Genomic DNA, 20,044 nt, shown 5'->3' with positions numbered 1-20,044 from the left:
GGCTGTTCTGGGCCCCGCCCATCTGTCATCCCACCCGCCTTGCCGTGGAACTCAAATCAGAACCAAGCCACTAATCCTCCTCTAGCGCCTGAGGGCTGCCATGGGCCACGGCCACAGGAAGAACCACATTCATGGTTCCACTGCACAGACGGGGAAGCTGAGGCTACGACACGGCAGGGCAACTTGCCTGAGCCCCCAACCCAGTGCACGATGGTGGGGGCCTGCACCGGGCCAGCCACCCCCCTGGAAGGTTTTGTCTTCCCGCCACATGCCCCGTTTTGACTTTGCAGAAAGATGAGACTTTGGGAAAGTCACCCTCTCCCTGCTCGGCCGCAGACCTCCCCCACCGGCCAGCGCTAGCGTCTGCAGAGACGTGACTCCCTCTAGAACAGAAATGGGAGTAACAAGGCACATTCTCTCCCTCCAGGGTCCCCCGCCAAGCACCGGGATCGGGTCAGCCCCTGGCCAGCCCGGGGGGGCTCTCCAGTTGGCCGAGCAGATGGAGGGGCCCAGAGACCCCACCTCAGGTGTGAGTACAAGGCCAGAGGGCGTGGAGCGCTCCTCTCAAACACGGCCGGGTATGTGTGCAGTCACAGGAATTTCGAGAGGAAAGGCTGCCCCGAGGATGGAATCCCAGAGCTGGGAGAGCCCTCAGACCTGCATGGTGGTTTCCAAACCTGCTTTAGCCACGGAGCCTTGGGGGCAGCCAACATTCCTTCCACAAAGCCCGGATATGTACAAGAAAGAAGTCCAACGGAAGGGTCTGGCTGTCACCTCGGCCCAGCCAGAGGGGCCACCGGTCACCTGAAGTGCCTTCTAGAATGCAGATCCCAGGGCCCTGCCACAGGGCTGGGGCCCCGGCTCCTCAGGAAGCAAAGCCTAAGCACCTGGACATGGGAGAGTCCTCAGGGATCACCAGTGCGCTCCCCCAGGGCTTCTGGAAACTGCTGGCCCCGGCAGAGGTGACCTGCTTCTACAGTACAGGGCTCTCTAACTCTGTCTTAGAGTGAACTCCAGTCTTCAGAGGAGGGAAATGCAGGACTCTGCTCGGGCCCCGGCCCCGTCCCTGAGGCGTTTCCCTGGGAAGCCCGGCTCCAGGCGGCCGACGGGCACTGCCAAGGGACAGCACCTCTGAAGGCTGGCGGCGTGTGCCCTCCTGCAGCACAAGCACCTGGCCCGGCACTGGCCTCCAGCCCCGCCAGCCGCTGCCCCCTTCCCAGGTCAACCCTCAGACACCAGATGGCAGGAGTCCACGTCTATCCACAAACCCCAGGCCAGGCTCACCAAAGCCCGTGCCCTTCCCAAGCTTGTCCCCAGGCCCCTTGGGCAAAGGTGGACACAGCACAGCTGTCCCCACATAACCTCTCCACTCCCACAGGCCACAAAGAGCCCTCGGGATTGCAGCAGAGGCCGCAGCCAACAGAAACCACGGCCACGTCAGAATGCCAGCTGTCCCCACGCCTGTCTCCTGACCGGCTGCCAGCAGCAGCCACAGCGGCCGTAGGCAGGAGTGACCCTTTGCCGGCTCTGGTCCCAGGTGACCGTGGGACAGCTCCCCCCGCTTACCTCAAAGACTTCCTCATCCAGGATCCGGGTCCCAAACACGATGATGCCATTGACATCTATCATGGGATGGTCACTGCGGGCCAGGTGTTTGGTGGTCTTCTTTTTACAATCCAAGATCAAGGTGACGTTTTTCTTGTGGACGCTGAGAGCGATCCTGTGCCACCTGCAAAGAAACAGCCCGGGTGGGTGACGGGGGCCTGGGTCACAGGTCGCCAACCCAGGGGACACTGCATCAGTCACGGTGGGGCTGGGCAGCTCTGAGCCCAGCCTCTGCCATCAGACCGGGTTGCCCAAGGGCCGGCAGATGCCATGGTCCAGCCTCATGTGAACCGGAGCCCCACAGCAAACTGCTGGGGGCGGCTGGGGAAGACAGGATTTGCTGGGAAGCGGCGGGACGGAGGATGGCTGCGGAGCCGTGAGTGAGAAACACGGGAACCACACCCTGAGGGGCTTCTAAGATCAGGCACGTGGTGCGTTAGCCACGGAGGAGCTGACTTTCACACTACCAGGGTTTCGGCATGCCCCAGATAGAGAATTCCAGAAATGGTCCCTTATTTTTTTTTTTCAATCATTCATGCCCACATCTAACGTGGCTGCGTCCCAAAGGACCTCGTACATCGTTTACAAAAGACACGGTCCACATATACGCAACGGGACACGGCTCCGCCGTCAGAAAGGACAAACTCTGCCGTTTGCGGCGACGTGGCTGGAGCTGGACGGGGTTACACTGAGCAAAAGTCAGAGAAAGGCAGACACCGTAGGACTTCACTCACGTGGGGAACTTAAGAAACAGAACAGGAGCCTAGCGGAAGGGCGGGAAAAATACAACGAGACGAACTCAGAGAGGTAGACAAACCGTGAGAGACTCTTCACCATAGAGAACAAGCGGCGGGTTGCTGGAGGGACGGGGAGGGGGAGGGGTGGCCGGGGGACGGACGTTACGGACGACACGTGACGCAGCGACAGCTGAGTGTCCGTCGCAACTGATGAACCACTGAGCTCTAGCTCTGAAACCCTGTATGTTAATTAATTGAATTTAAATAAAAAAATAAAAGGATGTCGTACATCCTTTCCAGAAGGAGTTGGGCATAACCACACCATCTTCAACGTCCCTTCGAGGCTAGGAGGGCAGCACTTGAGATATTCTAGTGCATTTGAAGGAGAAGGGGAGACCCAGGGAGACGTACGGACCCCCCGCGAAGAGGCAGACGATAACTCGAGACCCGTCCTCTCTCTGCCCGGTGCCCGCCTGTGTGCACGGTGGCAGCTTCCTGCTTGTTTATGAAGCGCATCCTGCCGCAGCTCCCTTGCCAGCCAGCAGGCGGTAGGCGGCCTGCGCAGACCCCAGCAGGAGTCGGACTGGGTCGCTGAGTGGTGCTCACTTACTTGCCATCCGACAGGTTGATGCCCCTGAAGAGGGGGTAATCCTCTGGCCCTGGTTTCCCCGTGTGGTCCTCATAGAGGAAGACCGGAGAGCGGCCCATCTCCAGGCCGATCTGCTGGATGCCCTGCTCATTGTAGATGGAGACCAGGAAGGCCTGGCTGCCTTTCTTGGCTTTCACAGTGGTTAGAATGGAAAAATCCTCAGGAAATGAAGATGCTGTAACAGAAGACAGAGATCAAAAGGCAGTCAGGAACCCCTAACTACACGCAGTCACAGCTCTACAGACAGACCGGCTTGGGGACCTGGCAACTTTTGATGCATACGGTGGTGCGTGGCCATCTGCTGCACACCTGTCGCTGGATCAAACTGTTCCTGCAGCCCTTCCCTATCACCACATGACCAAGCCTACCCTCTTGGAGGCTCAGTCCAAATGCAAACCTCATTGGTCCTTCCGTCAGTGAGCCTTCAATGTATCTCCTCGGTTCCTGTACCTCAATACATCTGTGTATAAATCCTGACTAGAAGCTCCTAGAAGGTCAGCTCCCTCTGGGCAGGGGCTGTTTCAGAGGCATCTTCATACCCTCCATAGTGCCTATGGCTATACCTAGCAGATTGTGTCTCCTTGAGTGTCCTTGGGAGGGGGGTTGGGATGGGACCGGGGGGCGGAAGGGAGGCCAGGGGCAGGGACCCCATCTCCTGGCTAATACGCAAAACAGAGGATGAGTAGAAAGAAATGGGAAGACTTGAACCCAAATTTTAAAAAGGAAGAAAAACAACAAACCCCGTCATGTTAATGGCAGGGAATGCTCTTTACGATTCAGGACAGAAACGGCCAGGCCCACGCCAGCCCACCGAGGGGAGCGCAGGCCTGCTCCACACGCCCAGATCTCCCCACAGACACGCGCCCTTCCTCGGGCCACGGCAGGAAATCTCGGCGCCTCCTCCCCATCCATGCTGCTGGTGGAGGCGCGGCTCTGCCGCGGGCCCGGGGCACAGAGCGAGCGTGGCTGGTCCCCAGAGCCACCAGGAAACACTCCGCTGACCCGGCCAGAAGGCGTCGGCACGGGCACCCTCGCCGAAGAGGGGCTCTGACCTGGCGTATGGGCCTGGATGAGGAGCCACCCTGTTGTCAGACCCAGTGTGACAAGTTCGCGCAGATGGTCCCAGGCCTCTGGGGCTGCAGGGCTCCGGTCAGAGCCGCTCCCTGCGGAGACGCTATCCGTGAGCGCCCTCTGCTGACCATGCCCGAGCGGCCGGGCAGGGGCCTCCGCTTCTGCTCACGGGAGCACAGAGTGGCAGGGTGCCATGTCGGGGACAAGGGGACCTTCAGGGCACCAGGGCCTGTCTGTGGCTTCTGTGACCTCTGAAGGACCCAGGGTGGGGAGATGTTGCCAGGGCGAGCCAAGGGCGAGAGGCCAAGGCTGCTTCCATCAGGGAAACCAACGGGCCCCCAAAGTCCAGCTCAAAGACTCGCGTGAGGTCCCAGGCAGACACAGAAGGCAGCGGAGAGGTCCACCCCATGGGCCCCACACCCCCAGCTAAGGTGCCATGGGGAGACGGAGGCCCAAGGCCCCCAGACCCAGGGGTCAGGCTAGTCTTCCTCCCCAAAGGGGACGTCTCGGGTCCCTTCCCCAGTGCGAGGTGACGCTGGGCAGCATGGCCATCCATCCCAGGACAGGCCGAGTCAGGCCCCCCTTCCACGCAGACAGGAAGCCTTTGGGAAGAGGGGTGCTGAAGTCACCAGGGTCACAGAGCCCTCGGCTCCATGCTGTCCCTCCACACGTGGGACATGAGGGGAGTCAGAGCCACCGCCTCAGCCCTACCCCCCCTGGAGGAGCAGCATCCAATGGGCAGGCCAGGAGAAGCCCCCACTGCAAGGCCAGGGGCAGGACCTCAGGGTTCTGTTGGGCTCCTGGGGGTGCACAGGCACCAAGGGGCCTGGGGGCATCAGACCCACGCTTGGAGCCACTGTCCGGGTCTAGAGTGGCACAGTCCCTCCCTCACATCTCAAGGGTCACCTGCCCTGTCCCCAGACCGAGATGACTCCGTGCCATATACAGCCGTCGTCCCGTCTGAAATACGGAGATCAGGGAACAACAGCACAGCCCGGGGACGGCCATCGCCCTGACCCCCAGCTCACGAGGACACTGTGTCCCGGTGTTTACACCCTGCAAGCAGATCTCAGCTCAGAGAGCCTGAGAGGGTAACTTGTGCCTGACACGACTCTCCCTGCTGGTGACATATAACGGCTTTACTGTCACCGGAGATGGTCTATTCCAGGCGTGGAGTGGGCGGGACGCGCTGTCTGGGTCCCACCCTTCCCACTAGATTTCTCAGAGTCCCAGGGGAGAGGCCCAATTACTTCCTGAGGTCATTTCCTTTTCCCTCGGCTGAGGCCCAAGGGCACTGGGGCCATCTGGATATACAGTAGGAACTTAATAAAGGCATCACTATTATCCTGAATCCTACTAAGCAAACAGCTCCTGGACAGGACGTTCTGCTGGGCGGGAGCTGATGTGGCGCCCTCGGCCTGCCTGGAGGGAAGCACTGGGGCAAAGGTCAAAGCGGGTGGGGGGGCCACTGTCACATCCCAGCCCTGTTTCAGATCCTGAACATGAAGGGAGGCTCAGTGGCCCCAGGTTACCAGACAGAGGACAACTAGAGAGAGGACCCCCGTCCCAGGCACGAGAGTGGAGGAAGGGCTGGGGGTCCTGGAGAAGCTCACTGTGTCCCGGGATCCCGGAAGCCAGGGCAGCCCAGCGGGATACACGGCCTCCTGTATTCACGGAGAATCCACAGTGGCTTCTTCTAGGGTCTTGGGCGTGTCTTCTACTGATGTCCCCGTGCAGGCAGACAGTGGTGAGTTCCCAGGACCCCCAGGAAAGCAGGGTCACCCTCTCCGGCTTGCCCCCCAAAGCATCCCAGTTCTGGGTTCTGCCTTGTCCTTACAGCCTGTCCGGGCCACCCAGGGCCAAATGTCGGGAAAGGCCCATGCCCGGAGTCGCGCTACGGGGCGCCCCTGACCGCAGGACCTGGACCACTGGGTGTGAGTGAGACGAGGAAGGCCCCTGGGGATCCAGGGAGGACACGTCCCTGTGCAGACACCACCGAACTGGAAGGAGGGCAGCCCCTCGGCCGGGCCTTCCCTGGGCCACCCTGACCCCCCGCCCAGGGAGCCTGGGACCAGATGGATCGTGCAGAGCCGCCCAACCGGTGAACGGGCAAGGTGGGCGCCACGGGCTCACCCGCGTCAGGCACAGGCCGGGGGAAGAACACGTCCCCACAAAGCTTGGCCTTGGCCTGGAGTACTGCTCCGTGAGCCCGGGAAGGGCCCCGTGTCCTCGGAGCAGCTGGGCAACTCCAGGGTCTTCTCATCATGGCCACGAGTCACCCGGACACGGGCGTCCGTGGCTTTCAGAGTCATTCAAACGCGTTCACACTCAACTCGGGCCGCCTGACCACCAGCTCAGCCCGCAGACACGGGCGTCCAAAATGCAGCCACGCTGCCCCCTGACGCAGGAGACTTGCCTCCCAGGGAAAGGTCAGCCAGCATCCAAGAGAGAAGGGACAGAAACCATGTGTCTCCTCACACCTGAGGCCACAGGCACACGACACTGGCCTGGATGAACGCCCCGTGGCCACTTTCACGGACTCCACGCTTCGGGATTTGGAGAAGGGAACCCGCCCCACCCCCCAAAATTCCTATTCAAATCAGCCCAAGGCCGCCTCCAGCTTTATTTGGCCTTGATGAGATGCTGCCCCTGCCCAGTCCTGTCCCGCTCCGCACGCTGATGGTGACCCGAAGACCCTGTCAGAGCGTTTACACTCGGTCTGATCAAGTCACTGATTCGAGAGCTCAGGGAAAACGCAGGCCGAGAGACTGTGCCTGTCTTACAGGTGAGGGACGCACATCCATCTCCCGTCACCCCCCCCCATCCCCGGGATCCATGCAGTGTCCAGAGGGCGGGACACACTCTCAGCCTGAGCGGGGCGTCGGGGATCAGACTGACGGCAGATCCGTCCCGGGCAGGTCGCCTGGCTTCCCCGGCCTGGCAGGGGTCAGCGTCGTGCGCGCCCCACACAGCCGCCAGGGCCTGGGGCAGCCACCCCCTGGAGCCCTTCCCCGGTGCCCCTCCGTCTCTCTAGGATGGGGGAACGCAGGGACAAGGGGCACGCGGGGGGATGTGAGCAAGCGCCCGGTGGGTGATTCTAGAAGCCAGGCTCAGCCCCGAAGCGGAGGTAGAGCTCTGGGGACATGTGGAATGGCGGCCCAACAGCAGGGGAACCGAGGGTGACCTCGTCTGAAGCCCAGGGCAGCCGGGCATGCAGAGGTGGGCTCCCGGGAGGCCGGGGGGGACTCGGTGCCCCAACTAACCTCATCTACCCAAAGTGACCTTTGTGAAAAGGGCCGACCCAGCCTCTCTTGGGGACGGACTCTTGAGGGCCCCATGGGTCAAAGCCGGGCGGAGGGCAAGGGGCATCAGAAGCAAGCATGGAGCCCCTGAAAGAGCATGGCCTTCGGGACCCCGTGGGGGACGCGGAAGCACAGAGACACCACGACTTGTCCACGGGCTGCCCAACGTTGGGGTCACAGCCAGGTCACCAAAAAGTGAAGCAGAATCCTCCCCTAATGACAGTGTATTACAGCCCACGGAGCGGCTGCCTGCCCGGGGCGGGGGGGTGGGGTGGGGGGCGGCGCGTACCTGCCTGCCCCCACCTTTCTAACCGGAATCAAGAACGAGCTCGTTTAAGGCGGGGGCGGGGGGCTCGGTGATGGACCATGGGCTGTTAACCCACGTCCAGATAAGCCCTGAGGGTTTAGCTGACCCTGGGGGGGTGTTGTGGGGGGTGGTTATCCCACAGCGTCCACAGCCTGGCCACAGGGACAACTGCGACAGCCCACGTCAGCAGCCAATGTCGCCCCCCGCCCGGGCACAGAATTCAGGGCAGCGATCTGGCGCCCGGCAGCTGCTTCTCCTAAGAAGCCCGCACCCTCTGGCTGCGGCCCTGACGCTCCCTTCCTGGCTCTTCGCGCCACTGCCCCCAGATGACCTTCTGCGCCGGCGCGCGTCCCTTCCACGACCCTGGGTCTCGCTCACCGTCGCCACGTCACGGGAGAACCAGCGGTCACCCTTTCGCCTGTGGAGTCGCGGCAGCCTGTCTAGGGCAGGAGGGACACCTGCTTGGAAGGGCAAGGGGGGGCCACCCGGGCTGTTTCACGAGAACGGGACCACAGCGGCCCCCGGAGAAGGGCTTCCTGGAAAGCCAAGTGTGCTCCTCCCGCCACACAGGCACCCTGCCCTGCACCCGGGCTGGAGGGGTGTGGGCGCAGCCATACCTGTCCCCGCACACGTCGGTCCCCACCCCAGTCCCGCACCTGAACACGGGCTCCGTCCCTCCCTCCGAACACACCCGTGTCTCTTACCAGGGTACAGCTGCTTGGTGGGTGCACTGAGCTGGGCATCCTTCGTGACTCTGTAAGCGACATCTGGACCTTTGGAAGATCTCCGCGTGGCACAGAAGCCTGTTGTCTTGGTTATGCCATCAGGCAAGTTGTGAAAATCGAGGACCTTCAGGAGATCTGCTGGCTGAGCTGAAAGGGCAAAGGGAAGGCGGGGTTAGCCGCAGGGGGCGGGGTTACCCGCAGGGGGCGGGGTTACCCGCAGGGGCGGGGTTAGCCGCAGGGGCGGGGTTAGCCGCAGGGGGCGGAGCAGCCTCGGGACTGGCCTCCGGCCCAGAAGCGCGCACAGGGCTGAGGACAATGGGAACCAGCTCCACACCAACCGAGGAACTGGGGGTGCTCCGGGGTGCAGGGTGGCCGGTCTGAGAAGAGCACACGTGCGCGTCCCCAGCACGCTGCCCCCGGCCCGCTCCCGCTGCAGCCACGCTCCAGGAGCGAACCATCACTCGCCACCGCGCCCCTGCAGCCTCCCCTCCCGAAGTCTGTGGACTCGGCTCCTCCCCCTGTCATGCCCCACGGCAGGTGCTGGAGGGACCCAGACACCCTTGCCCACCCCACTGTGGGAAAGCCATCCAGACGCAAGCCGCCAGGCTGGACGGACGCCCCTGCGGACGGGGGCGGCTGCGGAGGGAGGGAGGTCGGTCTTCCGGAGCGAGGCACTGGCAGCTCGCGGGTTCTGCCTGCAGCCTGGGGGTCAGCACGTCCGGGTGACCAGCACGAGAACCACAGAGACCGCTGGCACATTTTAGCCGCCATAGTCACCCGATTAAAATGCGATTCTCCCATCACTGTTTACAGCAAGAGCCAATTTCCATCTCCCCCAGAAGACCTATGCCTAGGCAAAGCAGTCGGAACGAAGGCCGAGGGACGTGGGGATCCGTGCATCCTTTCCAGAAAGTTCTGGACCCTCCATCGGGGGCTCCTCAGAGAAGGGCTGCAGAGCCCCAGGCATTCCCACCGCAGCCAGGGCACGTCCTCCAGCAAGAGCCGCCCCCCCCCCCCCCGTGCCCGTGGCTCCCTCCTTCACATCAGGAAGAGCAGGGACATCTAGGCTCTGAGGACCACATCCGGGATCCACACACCTGCCCCCAAAAAGATCTCACGGGGAGCGCCCAGCTCCCATTACTACAAACAAGAGGCCCCAGGAGTCCCCGCCGAGGAAATTAACTTGGAGTGGGACTGTTAGGCCACAGGAGCAGCAGGTGCAGCCCTGGGTTTCAGGGAGCCCAGGGGCCAGCACCCACCTGCCTGCAGGGTGGGGGTGAGTGTGGGAGTGGGGACTGGCTCTGCCCCTGCTGCTGCGCCCCTAAGCCCCACCAGGCCAATCAGGGCACAGCACCTCCAAGTCTTTCCCTCGGGTAGGAGAAGTACTCCCCCACACCTGCCCGGGGCCCCACCCACAGACTGTGAATTAGGAGCTGCAGGCTGCCCTCTCCTGGGAGGGAGAGACTTGACTCTTGCCACATGGCTTGAGCCCCTGGATCAAGCCATGCCTGAAGGGGGTCCATCTACATTAGCCAGTAAGTTTGTCCTTACATTCAGGGTGACTTGGGTTAGTAGAATCAGACCCCACTGCTGGGATGACCACGAGGCTGACGCAGAGTCCCCAGACGGGTGACCATGTACATGCCCGAGATTCGCTTAAGAGCAAAGCCCACTTTTCTAACAGTGGGGGAGGATTTGGAAGGGAGAAAAGAACCCCTCCCCCAGCATCGGTTTCCCCTTCTCCAGTCCTAGGAATTCTGCAGCCGGCAGTTGTGCCTGGAGCTCAGGATAGCCCGGGTGGGGGGTGGGAGGGGGGTAGAGACCCGAAGCCTGCGCCCACTCACTGCTCATTCAGCAAGACCCTGACAGAGGCCCCTCGCCCGGGAGGGCAGAGCTGGAGCCAGGCCGGGCCATGGCATCCAGGGCAGTGGACGGTGACCTGGCAGGTGCAGACGGCCCCCTTTGGGTCCCCCTCCCCACAAGCGACGCACTAGGATGAGAGGACGGCAGCCTGGGCCGGGCCCCGAGAACACCGTGCTCCCCAGACCCCAGAATTCTGCCCCCAGCAATGTCATTTCCACCACCCAGCTCAGCTGCAGACCTGTCACTGTAACCAAGGACAGATGGGGGTGGGTGGGGACCCTTAAGGAAGGGACAGCATGGGGACCCAGGACACTCCCAGTCCAGACTGACCTCCACTCATGCACAGGGTCATGGCCTCTTGTGGCCTCTGTGATTTTCCGGGTTGGCTCTCAGCTCCTACCCGGGGCCTGGCCAGCACATGGTAGAGTCAGCCCCTCCACGCATGGTGAGGGGTACCTCCAAAGCACTCGGCACCAGGCCGCCCCCACACCGGCTCCCCTGCAGCCCTGGCCGAAGCCCGTCACCTGACATCAGGCACAGGTGCCAGCAGAGGCCAGGCCTGGGCTCGGGCCGTGGGAAGAGACAGGCCGTGCCAGCTGCCGGCTCACCGGCCGCAGTGACACGGCCCCAAGCTCTGGCTCATCTCTGAGATTCCGTTCCAAGGCAGGCGGTGGCCAGGGGACGGATCAAAGATCCCGGCTGGGGCTCCTCAGGCTCGCATCCCACTAGCTGGTGATGCTCTTCCCAGATGGGCAGCCTGTAAACCTGTTTTCTCGCTTGCTGACCGGAGAGCTGTTTTCCAGAAGCCTCCAGGACATGTTTATGGGTCTCTGCTAAACAAGTTGAAAAGGCCACCAGACCATTCAGGCCTAACGCCACCCCTCCCGCCGGCCAGGGGCTCCTGGTGCCAGAGCTAAAAAAATACTTCAAAGTTGTATAAAAGGTGTGGGAAGGGCCTGGGAGGCATCTGGAAGGACAGGACTTTCGTGGACTTTCCTTCCCATTGACACAGGAGCCTCCCCTTCGAAGGGCAGTTTCTTAGGACACCTGAGCCCTTGCTGCCGCTATCAGGATGAGAAGGGCCCTGGGGAGCAACGCCGGCTCTGGGGACAGGTGTGCCTGAGTGTGAGACCCATGTCACCCCACCCGGGAGAAGGTCTTGAGGTCATCCCCTCGCTGAGGCCAGAGACACGGGCTCCAGCAGCAAAGGCTGCCCTGGGCACGTTTCCTGGACAAGCAGCAAGCCGTCCCTGCTCCTCCCTTCGTGACGGCAGGACGGGCATCAACTCTGCGTGTCCCCGCCGCCCAGTGGGGCCAGAGTGGGGAACTGAAGCCCCCGCCCAGGGCCCACTTAGGTGCCTGAGGCCACAGTGTGCAAAGCAGGCTCCCGTCTGTGAGACCCTGCCCTGCTCACCTCCCCCCTGGGGCTACCGTGTGCTGCGATCCAGGGACTGACCTACTGGCAAGCAGGTACAGACAAGAACGGCCCGGGGCAGGAGGCACAGGCCCCAGAGACACATTATACCACTGACGGGAACATGGCCAAGGGCCACGCATCCACCAACCCTACTCAGATAACCTCTGCCACCCCCAGAAGCGCACTCCACGCTCCCAGCCAGCCGGCTGCCCGGTGCCTCTCCGGGCCCGGAACAGCAGGCTTCTGGGCTGCCAGGGGCCACTGCCCCCACTTCATGGCTGCAGGACGTGCGTGAGGCACCAAGGTAGCCCCTGGCGGTGACTCCAGGGCCTTCCTGGCGACTGCCAGCAGGTTGCAGGGTCACCAGGCCAGCGAGGCTCGAGGGCGCAGCACAGAGCCCCACTTCCCCACAGGGCGGCTGCGCGGGAGCCGGCCTCGGGCTCCAAGTCCTTACCTTCTCCTTTTCTCACTGTTTGTTTTTGCTTTCCTTTCCATAAGCCCCGTGTGTTTTCGAACCTCACTATGTATGGGCAAACAGCAGGATGGCTTCCTGTGGCCTCCAGGGCTCAGGGAGCAGGCCATGGGTTATCAGAACCTATTCTCCGGGCCTGCAACCATAAGGTGCCTTCGGATGCCACCAGGCCACTCATGACCAGAGCCCCAGTGGGAGGGGACTTATCCTCCATCCCTGGGGCCCCTAAGCCCGAGCTCACCACTCCTCTGCCGTCAGGGTGTCCTCATCAGGGCCGTCCCGTCCACCTGCCAGATCTCCGGGACCCTGGGTCCCTTCTCAGGTCCCAGGCTGCCGCCAGAGCCCAGGCCCGGGTGGGATGAGTGGAGGCACCCCAGCACCTCCCTCTCAGCAGATGACCCTCCGCACTGTCCCCCACAGTGATGGGCTCCATCAGCCCCCGGGCTTGGGGATCCCTGGGGACAGGTGTGGGTCTGGGCTGGTCCCTCTTCATCCCATGGTCACCTGCACAGCCCCCGTCTGCACCCCTGCCCTCCCTGGGACAGGAAAGCCGTGACCCTCCCCTGACACAGGCTCAGAAGACTCTAGACCCCCGGTTCCCAGCAGGGCTGCTGGGAGGCAAGAGGTACGCAGGCAGCCTCCCCAGCACCTAGCAGGAACGATGCTGACCCCACGCTGCAGGGACTCGGTCCCTGTGCTGGGACGCCCAGGCCTCCCCGACCCCAGAAGTCCCTGCAAAGGCCACAGCCCCACATTGCCAGCAGCGAGCCCTCCCGGCAGAGCTTGGGGCCAAACTCCGCCGGGCGTCTGGGGGACCTCCGTGACCTCATAGGATGAGTCCAGAGGCAGGGGAGGGCGGGGAGGAGGGGGTTCTGCACACTGCAGAGTCAACGTCGTCCACATCCAAAGAAAACGTAGGAGTTCCCTCAAGGACCACCTTCAAAATCCTCAGAACCGTCTAAGTTTAGAGCTAGAAGGAACCACGACACCACAGGCCTAGGGCCCTGTATCTGGAAACGGGCAGGTGCGGCGAACGGGAATGACCATCCCGAAACCGCAGAGCGGGCTGGCGCACGGCGGGGAGAACAACGTGGCCACCCGGCCTCTGACCCCCACCGGCCCTGACACACGACAGGCGACGCGCAGAACCGACGTCGGGGTCCCCGAAGCACAGCGTGTTCGCCTCCGACCTCGTGCGGTGACCCCACGGCTGCCGCAGCAGCGACCTTCCAGGAGGGGAGCCGACGCCCCGGGGTCCTGTCCCTCTGCTCTCCCGGCCGTGACCGCAGGAGGCCCCGCCGCCCCGGCGCCCGCACACGACCCTGACACTGCCCCTGGGCGCTGCCCTGCCTGTGGGTGGAAAGCCACGCGGCCGCCCTCACTCTGTCCCCGCGAGTTCCCTCCTCCGCTCCCAGAAAGGACACCAGCGAGGGGGCGGGCGGAGGCCCCCCGGCCCGGCGCTGCGGCCCTCCCACCGGCCCTCCGTGGCCCCATCAAGGAGGCGGGCCCACCGGGTTGAAAAAACAAGCCTTTGGAGGCCGTGACTGAATGGCCTCTTCAGTGACCAAACTACGGGAACAAAGCAGAAGGGCAGGGGGTGGCCCGCGTGCTGGACAGGCCGCCTCCAAGGCCTTCCCCTCCCCCACCCCAGGACTGTCACCTCAGGGCAGGCCAGGCTCGCTGCCACGCTGGGAACACGGGTCCCTGAACACCCTTCAGTGGCTCCCATCACCGAGCCTCACTCCTCTGCCAACATCAACACCAGGGCCAGGGCCTGCCCGAAAGACCCAGCTCTCACTGGCTGCCACCCCACCAAGGCCACGACATTACACAGACCACTTCACCGCAGTCCCTGAGAACGGAGTCCTGCACTTGTGCAGTGCACAGCATGAACACCCTGCTCCAGCCTCCAGGGTTCCACCCCCCACATGGCCTCAGCACCCCTGGACCCCACTCAGGCACTTTTGTGGCTAGAGGGGGCTGGATTTGAGCCTGGCTCTGCCCACCCTGCCCTGTGGGCCATGGAGCGCCCCATGCAGGAAGGGACATGAGGGCCTGCCTGGCCGGGAGCCCACAGCTGGCAGGGGCTTGCTGTCCCCTCTCCTCCAGCCGGGCCTCCACCGGCCTTCCCTACAGCATCCCTCACCACCTGTCAGTCTCGGTCTCCCACGGGGGCGAGCCGGGCACGGGGCCCGCGGTGCTCCACATCGCGATGCCCGTCACTCACTTCTGGCCTGTTTTTCAGTTTCCAAGGGAGAGCTCGGGGCCTGCTGACACGGCCTCCTGGGGAGGTTTTCCGCTGAAGGAGGCAGCTTTCTTGTGTGACTGTTTGTACAAGTCACTTGTGCGGCATCTGCCTCCTGGATTAGACACACGGACAGGACAGGCTCCCCCCGGGGCCGCCTTCCCTCTGAGGGCCCTGGAATTAGGGCTCTGCAGACAGGACTCTGGTCCCAGCTCCTCCAGCCAGCAGCGCCACGGCTCTGGGGAAAGTGGGTTCTAACCCTGCGCCTCCCTGCCACCTTCCGTGAAAGGGAAGGAACACAGCGAGGGACACGGCCAGCCCTGGGGTGGGAGCAGGCACGGCCTGGGGCAGCCTGGCCACGGTGGGGGCCGCATCAGCCTGAGATGCGACCACTGGGCCAGGCCGAGCCCTCCCCCTGCCCCCACAACCAGCCCCAGAGGGTGCGGGGAGGAGGGCAAGGATTCGGGGTGCGGGACGTGCTCCCTGGGAGTGCTCCTTCTGTGAACCAACACGAGAGCCCAGAGATGGCGGGAGGCGGGAGGGCTGACCCTGTCCTGGCCCTCACCGCGCCTTCCCGGCAGCGTGCGGAGGGTGAGGGCCATCGAGGCGAGGGGAAGGACCAGCAAAAAGCTGATCAGAACTGAAAGCCTCAAGTTCTCCCGGACAGCCGGGAGCAGAGGGGACCTCGAGCCCGTCACAGAGCTGGTCAGCAGGTCAGGGCCAAGTGCAGGACGCCCCCAGCCCGGCCTCACTCAGTCAGTGCGCACAAACCCGAGTTCTCGCTCCTAAGCAGGGTGTCCTCAGCCTCCACGCCCCACCCACCCTGCTTTTGGGAAATGCCAGCCACCCCATCCCTGCTCTAGCCTCCTGGGGCCCAGAAGCCCCCAGGCCACAGCTCAGCCTTGGGAAAAGCCCCAGGGCCCGTGAGCGTCCTCACAGGAACCTGACTTGCCTTTTCCTCCCAGCAAATGTCCGAGGCATTCGGTCCCCGCTGCACTTGTCACCCTGGAGAGGTGTGAGTCTGTCGGAGCACGCAAGCTGCCATCATGGGCCATCCAGCTGCCCCGCACGGCCCAGGAAATGGGGACTCGGTGAGGGGATGACAGCAGCCGGGACGCACACAGGCCCCGAAAGGCCACAGGAGAGCAGCAGGTGGGGGCGGGAGGGTCAGCCTCGCTGAGCTGGCAACAGCTAGTACTCCGTCCCCGAAGGGCCTCCCGGCAGGTGACAAGCACAATGGGGCTGCAGCGAGTGCAGCGAATCTGGTCGAAGAGGGACAGGAGGGCAGCAAGGGCCCGAGGACCCACCACGCACCTGCATGACCTGGGGAGGGGTCAGCTGAGGCCCTGAGCGCCCGACCGTGTGCCCACACCACCCTATTTAAGAGCACACTATTCCTACAGAGGGCCCCCGTGGGCGGGGGGGGAGTTCTCCTGGTTTGCACCGTCAGAGGTGGGACTGGCCTGAAACTCACTCCCGAGGCTGGGACCCTCCCACCTTCCACCTCTTGCCGGGGCCCACCCGAGGGCCTAGACCCCTGGCATCTCCATGCCACCCCACACCATGGCCGAAGGCTGGCCAGGTGCCCCCCGGGGCTCAAACACACGTGTGTGCCACCACCTAGGCCAAGGGCACCTGCACACAGGCCAGCCTGCGGACCCCCCCGACGAGAAGAGAAGCCTCAGCCCACACACATCCCCTGGGAAGATGTCCCACTGCCCATCAGGCCTCCGTGAGCGACGGCTGGCACGGCCGAGCACATGGGAGGGAGTCCTGCAGGAGGAGTGGACAGGAGGGCGGCCGTCCTAGGGGAGCAGAGGAAGTCCCTCTGTCTTGTCTGGGCCCACACGAGGTAGTAAGCCACCCACCCAGCAGGGCAGCCCGGGGACGTCCCGTCGGGGCACAACTGAGCCTCACGGAGCAGGCTTGGCTCCCGCTGTGCCAAAGACCGCGGGTGCTCCAGACCCAGACTAAGACCCCAGCACCCTGAGGAGCGGGAGCCCCTGTCACGACCGGGAGGCCGGGGGTCTCCTCCTGCCGGCCTGGCGTGGAGGGCACGTGTCCAGCTTCTCCCAGCGCCTCCTCAGCGCCTTCTTCCTCTCCTCGGTCATCCCGGCTTTCCGTCCGGCTTCGTGGAAACAAAGGAGCGTATCTGCGTCTGCCTGCATCCTTCCACAAGGGTTACAGACCGAACGGGGCACAGACGGGAGTCCTGCGGCCAGCTGCGAGGATGGCCCAGGCCAGCGGAGGTGGCCGGGGCTGTGTGTGCGCGGGCGCTGCCAGCGGGAGCCGGTCCAGCAGTGGAGCCCGCAGGCGTGATGGGAAACCGGATGATTAGTCTTAGTTTCCTCAGAGGTAATCTGTCTCCTTGTTCTGGAGGAAAGGGGTGGGGATGGCACCAGGCGCCAGATTCCACCGGGCTGGAGCTGGCTGTGTTGGCAGGGACAGGCTCAACCCACCTGCTTCCATGAGGCCCAGAGGCTGGGCGGGCTGCCATCGGGCCAGCTGGGGTCACACTGGCAGGGGGCCCTCTGCACCCATGGCCTTGCCCAGGCCCAGCACCTAGGGAGCGCTCAGGCGGGCGTGCAGAGGAGGCCGGGTGGCCATGGGCCAGAACTGCCCCGGATCAGACGTACAAACAGCTTTGTGCAATGGACACGTAGGACCAGTCACTGCGGGGCCGTGGGGCCTTGTTCATGCAGCGACACTCTCCGGGGTCTCCGTGGAGTCCAGCACATGTGGAAGGTCTGCATCCTTTCTGCACAACCCCTCCCGACATTCCAGACTCTGGGCAAGGCTTCGACTACACTGGCCTGAGTAGTTCCAGAGCACTGGCCACCCACCCTAGAGGGGCACACACTTCCTGCCTGGGGGCGGGGACAGGGGTCTTTAGGACTCAGAACTAAATAAACCGACACACCATGGAACCAGGTAACTCACATGCCCCAAAACCAACAGCAGCTCCACCACCCTGAGCCTCAGTTTCCCTGTTACAAAGGGACACACCGACAGAACCTGCCTGTCCCCGAAAGACATGAATGATGGCCAAAATCAGCAGCACCAGCAACACTGGTCTCAGGCTCCTTCCCTCCCTCGAGTTACTACGGCAAGTCAAAGTGGGTCCATAAGAAACCCCTCTGCTTAATGAAGTTCAAGGAGAGCAAGAGGCCCCACTATAAACCGTGACACCCCAGCGCCACACCACAGCCTGCACACACCATGCCCTCCCCCACTCAACTAGCCGGAGATGTCCCAAGGGACCTGCCATCTCCTGGCCTGTGAACTTCTTGAGAGAAGGGTGTCACCCATGATCACGGTGGGAGGAGAGAGATTAGCCCAGAGCGGAACACTGCACAGTGAATGGACAAACCAGCCAACCAACTAACCAAATAGCCAACCAACCAAACAACCAACGAGCCGGCCAACTAGCCAAACAGCCAACCAACCCACCAACCAGCTGAAGACTGACCAGCCAGCCAACCAACTAACCAAACACCCAACCAGCCAGCCAGCCAACCAGCCATCTGAGCAACCAGCCAACCAACCAGCCAACCAACCAGCCATCCAGTCAGCCAGCCAGGCAACCAATCAACTAAACAACGAACCACCAATGAACCAGCCAGGCAACCAAGCAGCCAGCCAACCAACCAACCATTAAACAGAATTTTAACCATTAAACAGTCAGCCATTAAACAGAACTCTCCAACATACAAGTGAAGGAAATGTGTTTTGTGTACTCAAGATAAATCCAGTAAGGGAGGAAACTCTTTGTGGGGACAATTTTGCAGCATCCCAATTAGGACATACACACACTTTGACAGGCCGTTCCCCCCATCAAGGCTGAATTCTGCAGAAACCCTACAAAGGTATAAGGACATCCATGGTCGAGTCATTTGTAATAGCAAAGAATGGAACCAGGTAAATGCCCACCAGGTGGGAGCTAGTTACGTAAACAAGCTGAGGGTCTGAAATCCTCTGCAGAGGCAGGATGGGAAACGGCTGGTCTCGTTGGCCCGACCCAGGGCAGACAGCCAGGCCATGTGAAAAGAGCAAATCACAAAAACATTCACAGAGCGCCATCCCTTTCATGCTAAAATAAATAAAAACTGTCTATGTAACCTGAAACCGTGTCATGTAATCGCACACACAGAACGGCCCAGAACAATACCCACCCAACAGTGAGGGGCTTCCGTCCGGGCAGGGGCTGACCCTGGTGAGGGTGAAGGGGGCCGTCGGCTCGTCTCTCTGTACCCCTCCACTTCCGAAAGACGCTCTGAGTATACAGAGCCGCACAACACCTACATATATGTACTAACAACCACACAAAATACTGAAACACATTTTTTAAATGTGGCAGTTCTAAAACGGCCACAAATTCTTTAGTGCCCATTAAGACGTGGTGTCTATGTCCCCTCCCGTGAATGGGGAGGGGTGGCAGATTCCATGACCACATGACCAGTGGGAGGCGGTGGAGGCCTTGCGCGCCAGCTTCTGGGTCCCAGCTTAAAGCACCCTGGAAGAGTCTTTCTGGGAACCAGACTCCATGTTGCGAGGAAGCCCAAGCAGTCCCTCGAGGGGCCCATGTGAGGGGTACCCAGGCCCCCAGCCAGCGCCCAGGGCCACCCCACCCACCCCAGTGGAGCAGCTCAACCAGACAGGGGGTGCAGGGGCGGACACAGGGTCCCTGCCCGCCAGCCCCACCCGCAGGCTCCAAGCCAACGAGGATCACTAGAGCAGAGGACTGCTATTAAGACGGTGAGTTCTGGGTGGTGTAAAAGCAGGAAAGGGTCGTCAAGAAGTCAGCACAAGTGCAGGCCAGGATTTGCAACTGCAGCACTCCTGATAGCTGTCTATGAAACTCTTCCAGCTAAGGAGGGAAATCAACAAATAAATCATGCTCCATGTCACCAGTACTTAAATAAACCCAAATTAAAGCAAGATTCTTTTGTCTCCCATCAAACTGGCAAACTTTCTTTTTTTTTTTTTTTTAATGTACTAAATTTTGGCCAGGATGCAAATTCTCATTCAGTACAGATGGGAGCCCAAATGGACCCCATCTAGGAGACAGTGCGACACTTGGGACTGAAACGGCTGGGAACAGTCACGCACTTCACCCAGTGGAATTTACCTCCAGCACCAAATGACAAAAAAGTATAAAGATTTAAAGACCTTCGCCACAGAGTCATGTGCAATGCCAAAAAACGTTGAAAGAAAGTCAATGTTCCAACCTGGGGGGTTGGCGGTGAGCAAACATACTACTGTACATCTGAATACCAGAATATCCCACAGTCGTTTATTTTATTTATTATCATATTACTGTTAACTTATGGCACTAACACTTAATTGTGTGATCACCAATATTAATAATAAAGGGGTATTTAATCGTCTGGGGGAATGCCCCTGGGTTTCTTTTTGATCATTTTTTTTTAAAAGATTTTATTTATTTACTTGAGAGAGAGAGAGGGCAGAGACAGCACGAGCAGGGCTGGAAGGAGCAGAGGGAGACGGGAAAGCAGACCCCCGCTGAGCAGGGAGCCCGACACGGGACTTGATCCCAGGACCGTGGAATCATGACCTGAGTCGAAGGCAGACACCTAACCCACTGAGCCACCCAGCCGCCCCATTTTGTTTGTTTGTTTAACTAAAGTTGG

General features: G+C 61.7%; 1 protein-coding gene across 2 annotated transcripts in view; it reads right to left on the bottom strand.

Annotated features, from left to right (window-relative positions):
- The window catches only part of COL5A1 (collagen type V alpha 1 chain), a 139,102-nt gene that overhangs the window by 94,411 nt on the left and 24,647 nt on the right, over positions 1-20,044 (bottom strand). For both annotated transcript variants that reach the window (XM_032306372.1, XM_032306373.1), the window contains exons 2-4: positions 8,376-8,543; positions 2,953-3,166; positions 1,567-1,729 (exon numbers count right to left, since the gene is read on the bottom strand). In XM_032306372.1, coding sequence (XP_032162263.1) covers positions 1,567-1,729; positions 2,953-3,166; positions 8,376-8,543 — 545 coding nt within the window. The remainder of the gene's footprint in view (positions 1-1,566; positions 1,730-2,952; positions 3,167-8,375; positions 8,544-20,044) is intronic.

The sequence above is a fragment of the Mustela erminea genome, chromosome 12 (assembly GCF_009829155.1).
Source record: "Mustela erminea isolate mMusErm1 chromosome 12, mMusErm1.Pri, whole genome shotgun sequence".
Lineage (NCBI taxonomy): Eukaryota > Metazoa > Chordata > Mammalia > Carnivora > Mustelidae > Mustela > Mustela erminea.
This window is presented reverse-complemented; position numbering and strand designations above follow the sequence as displayed.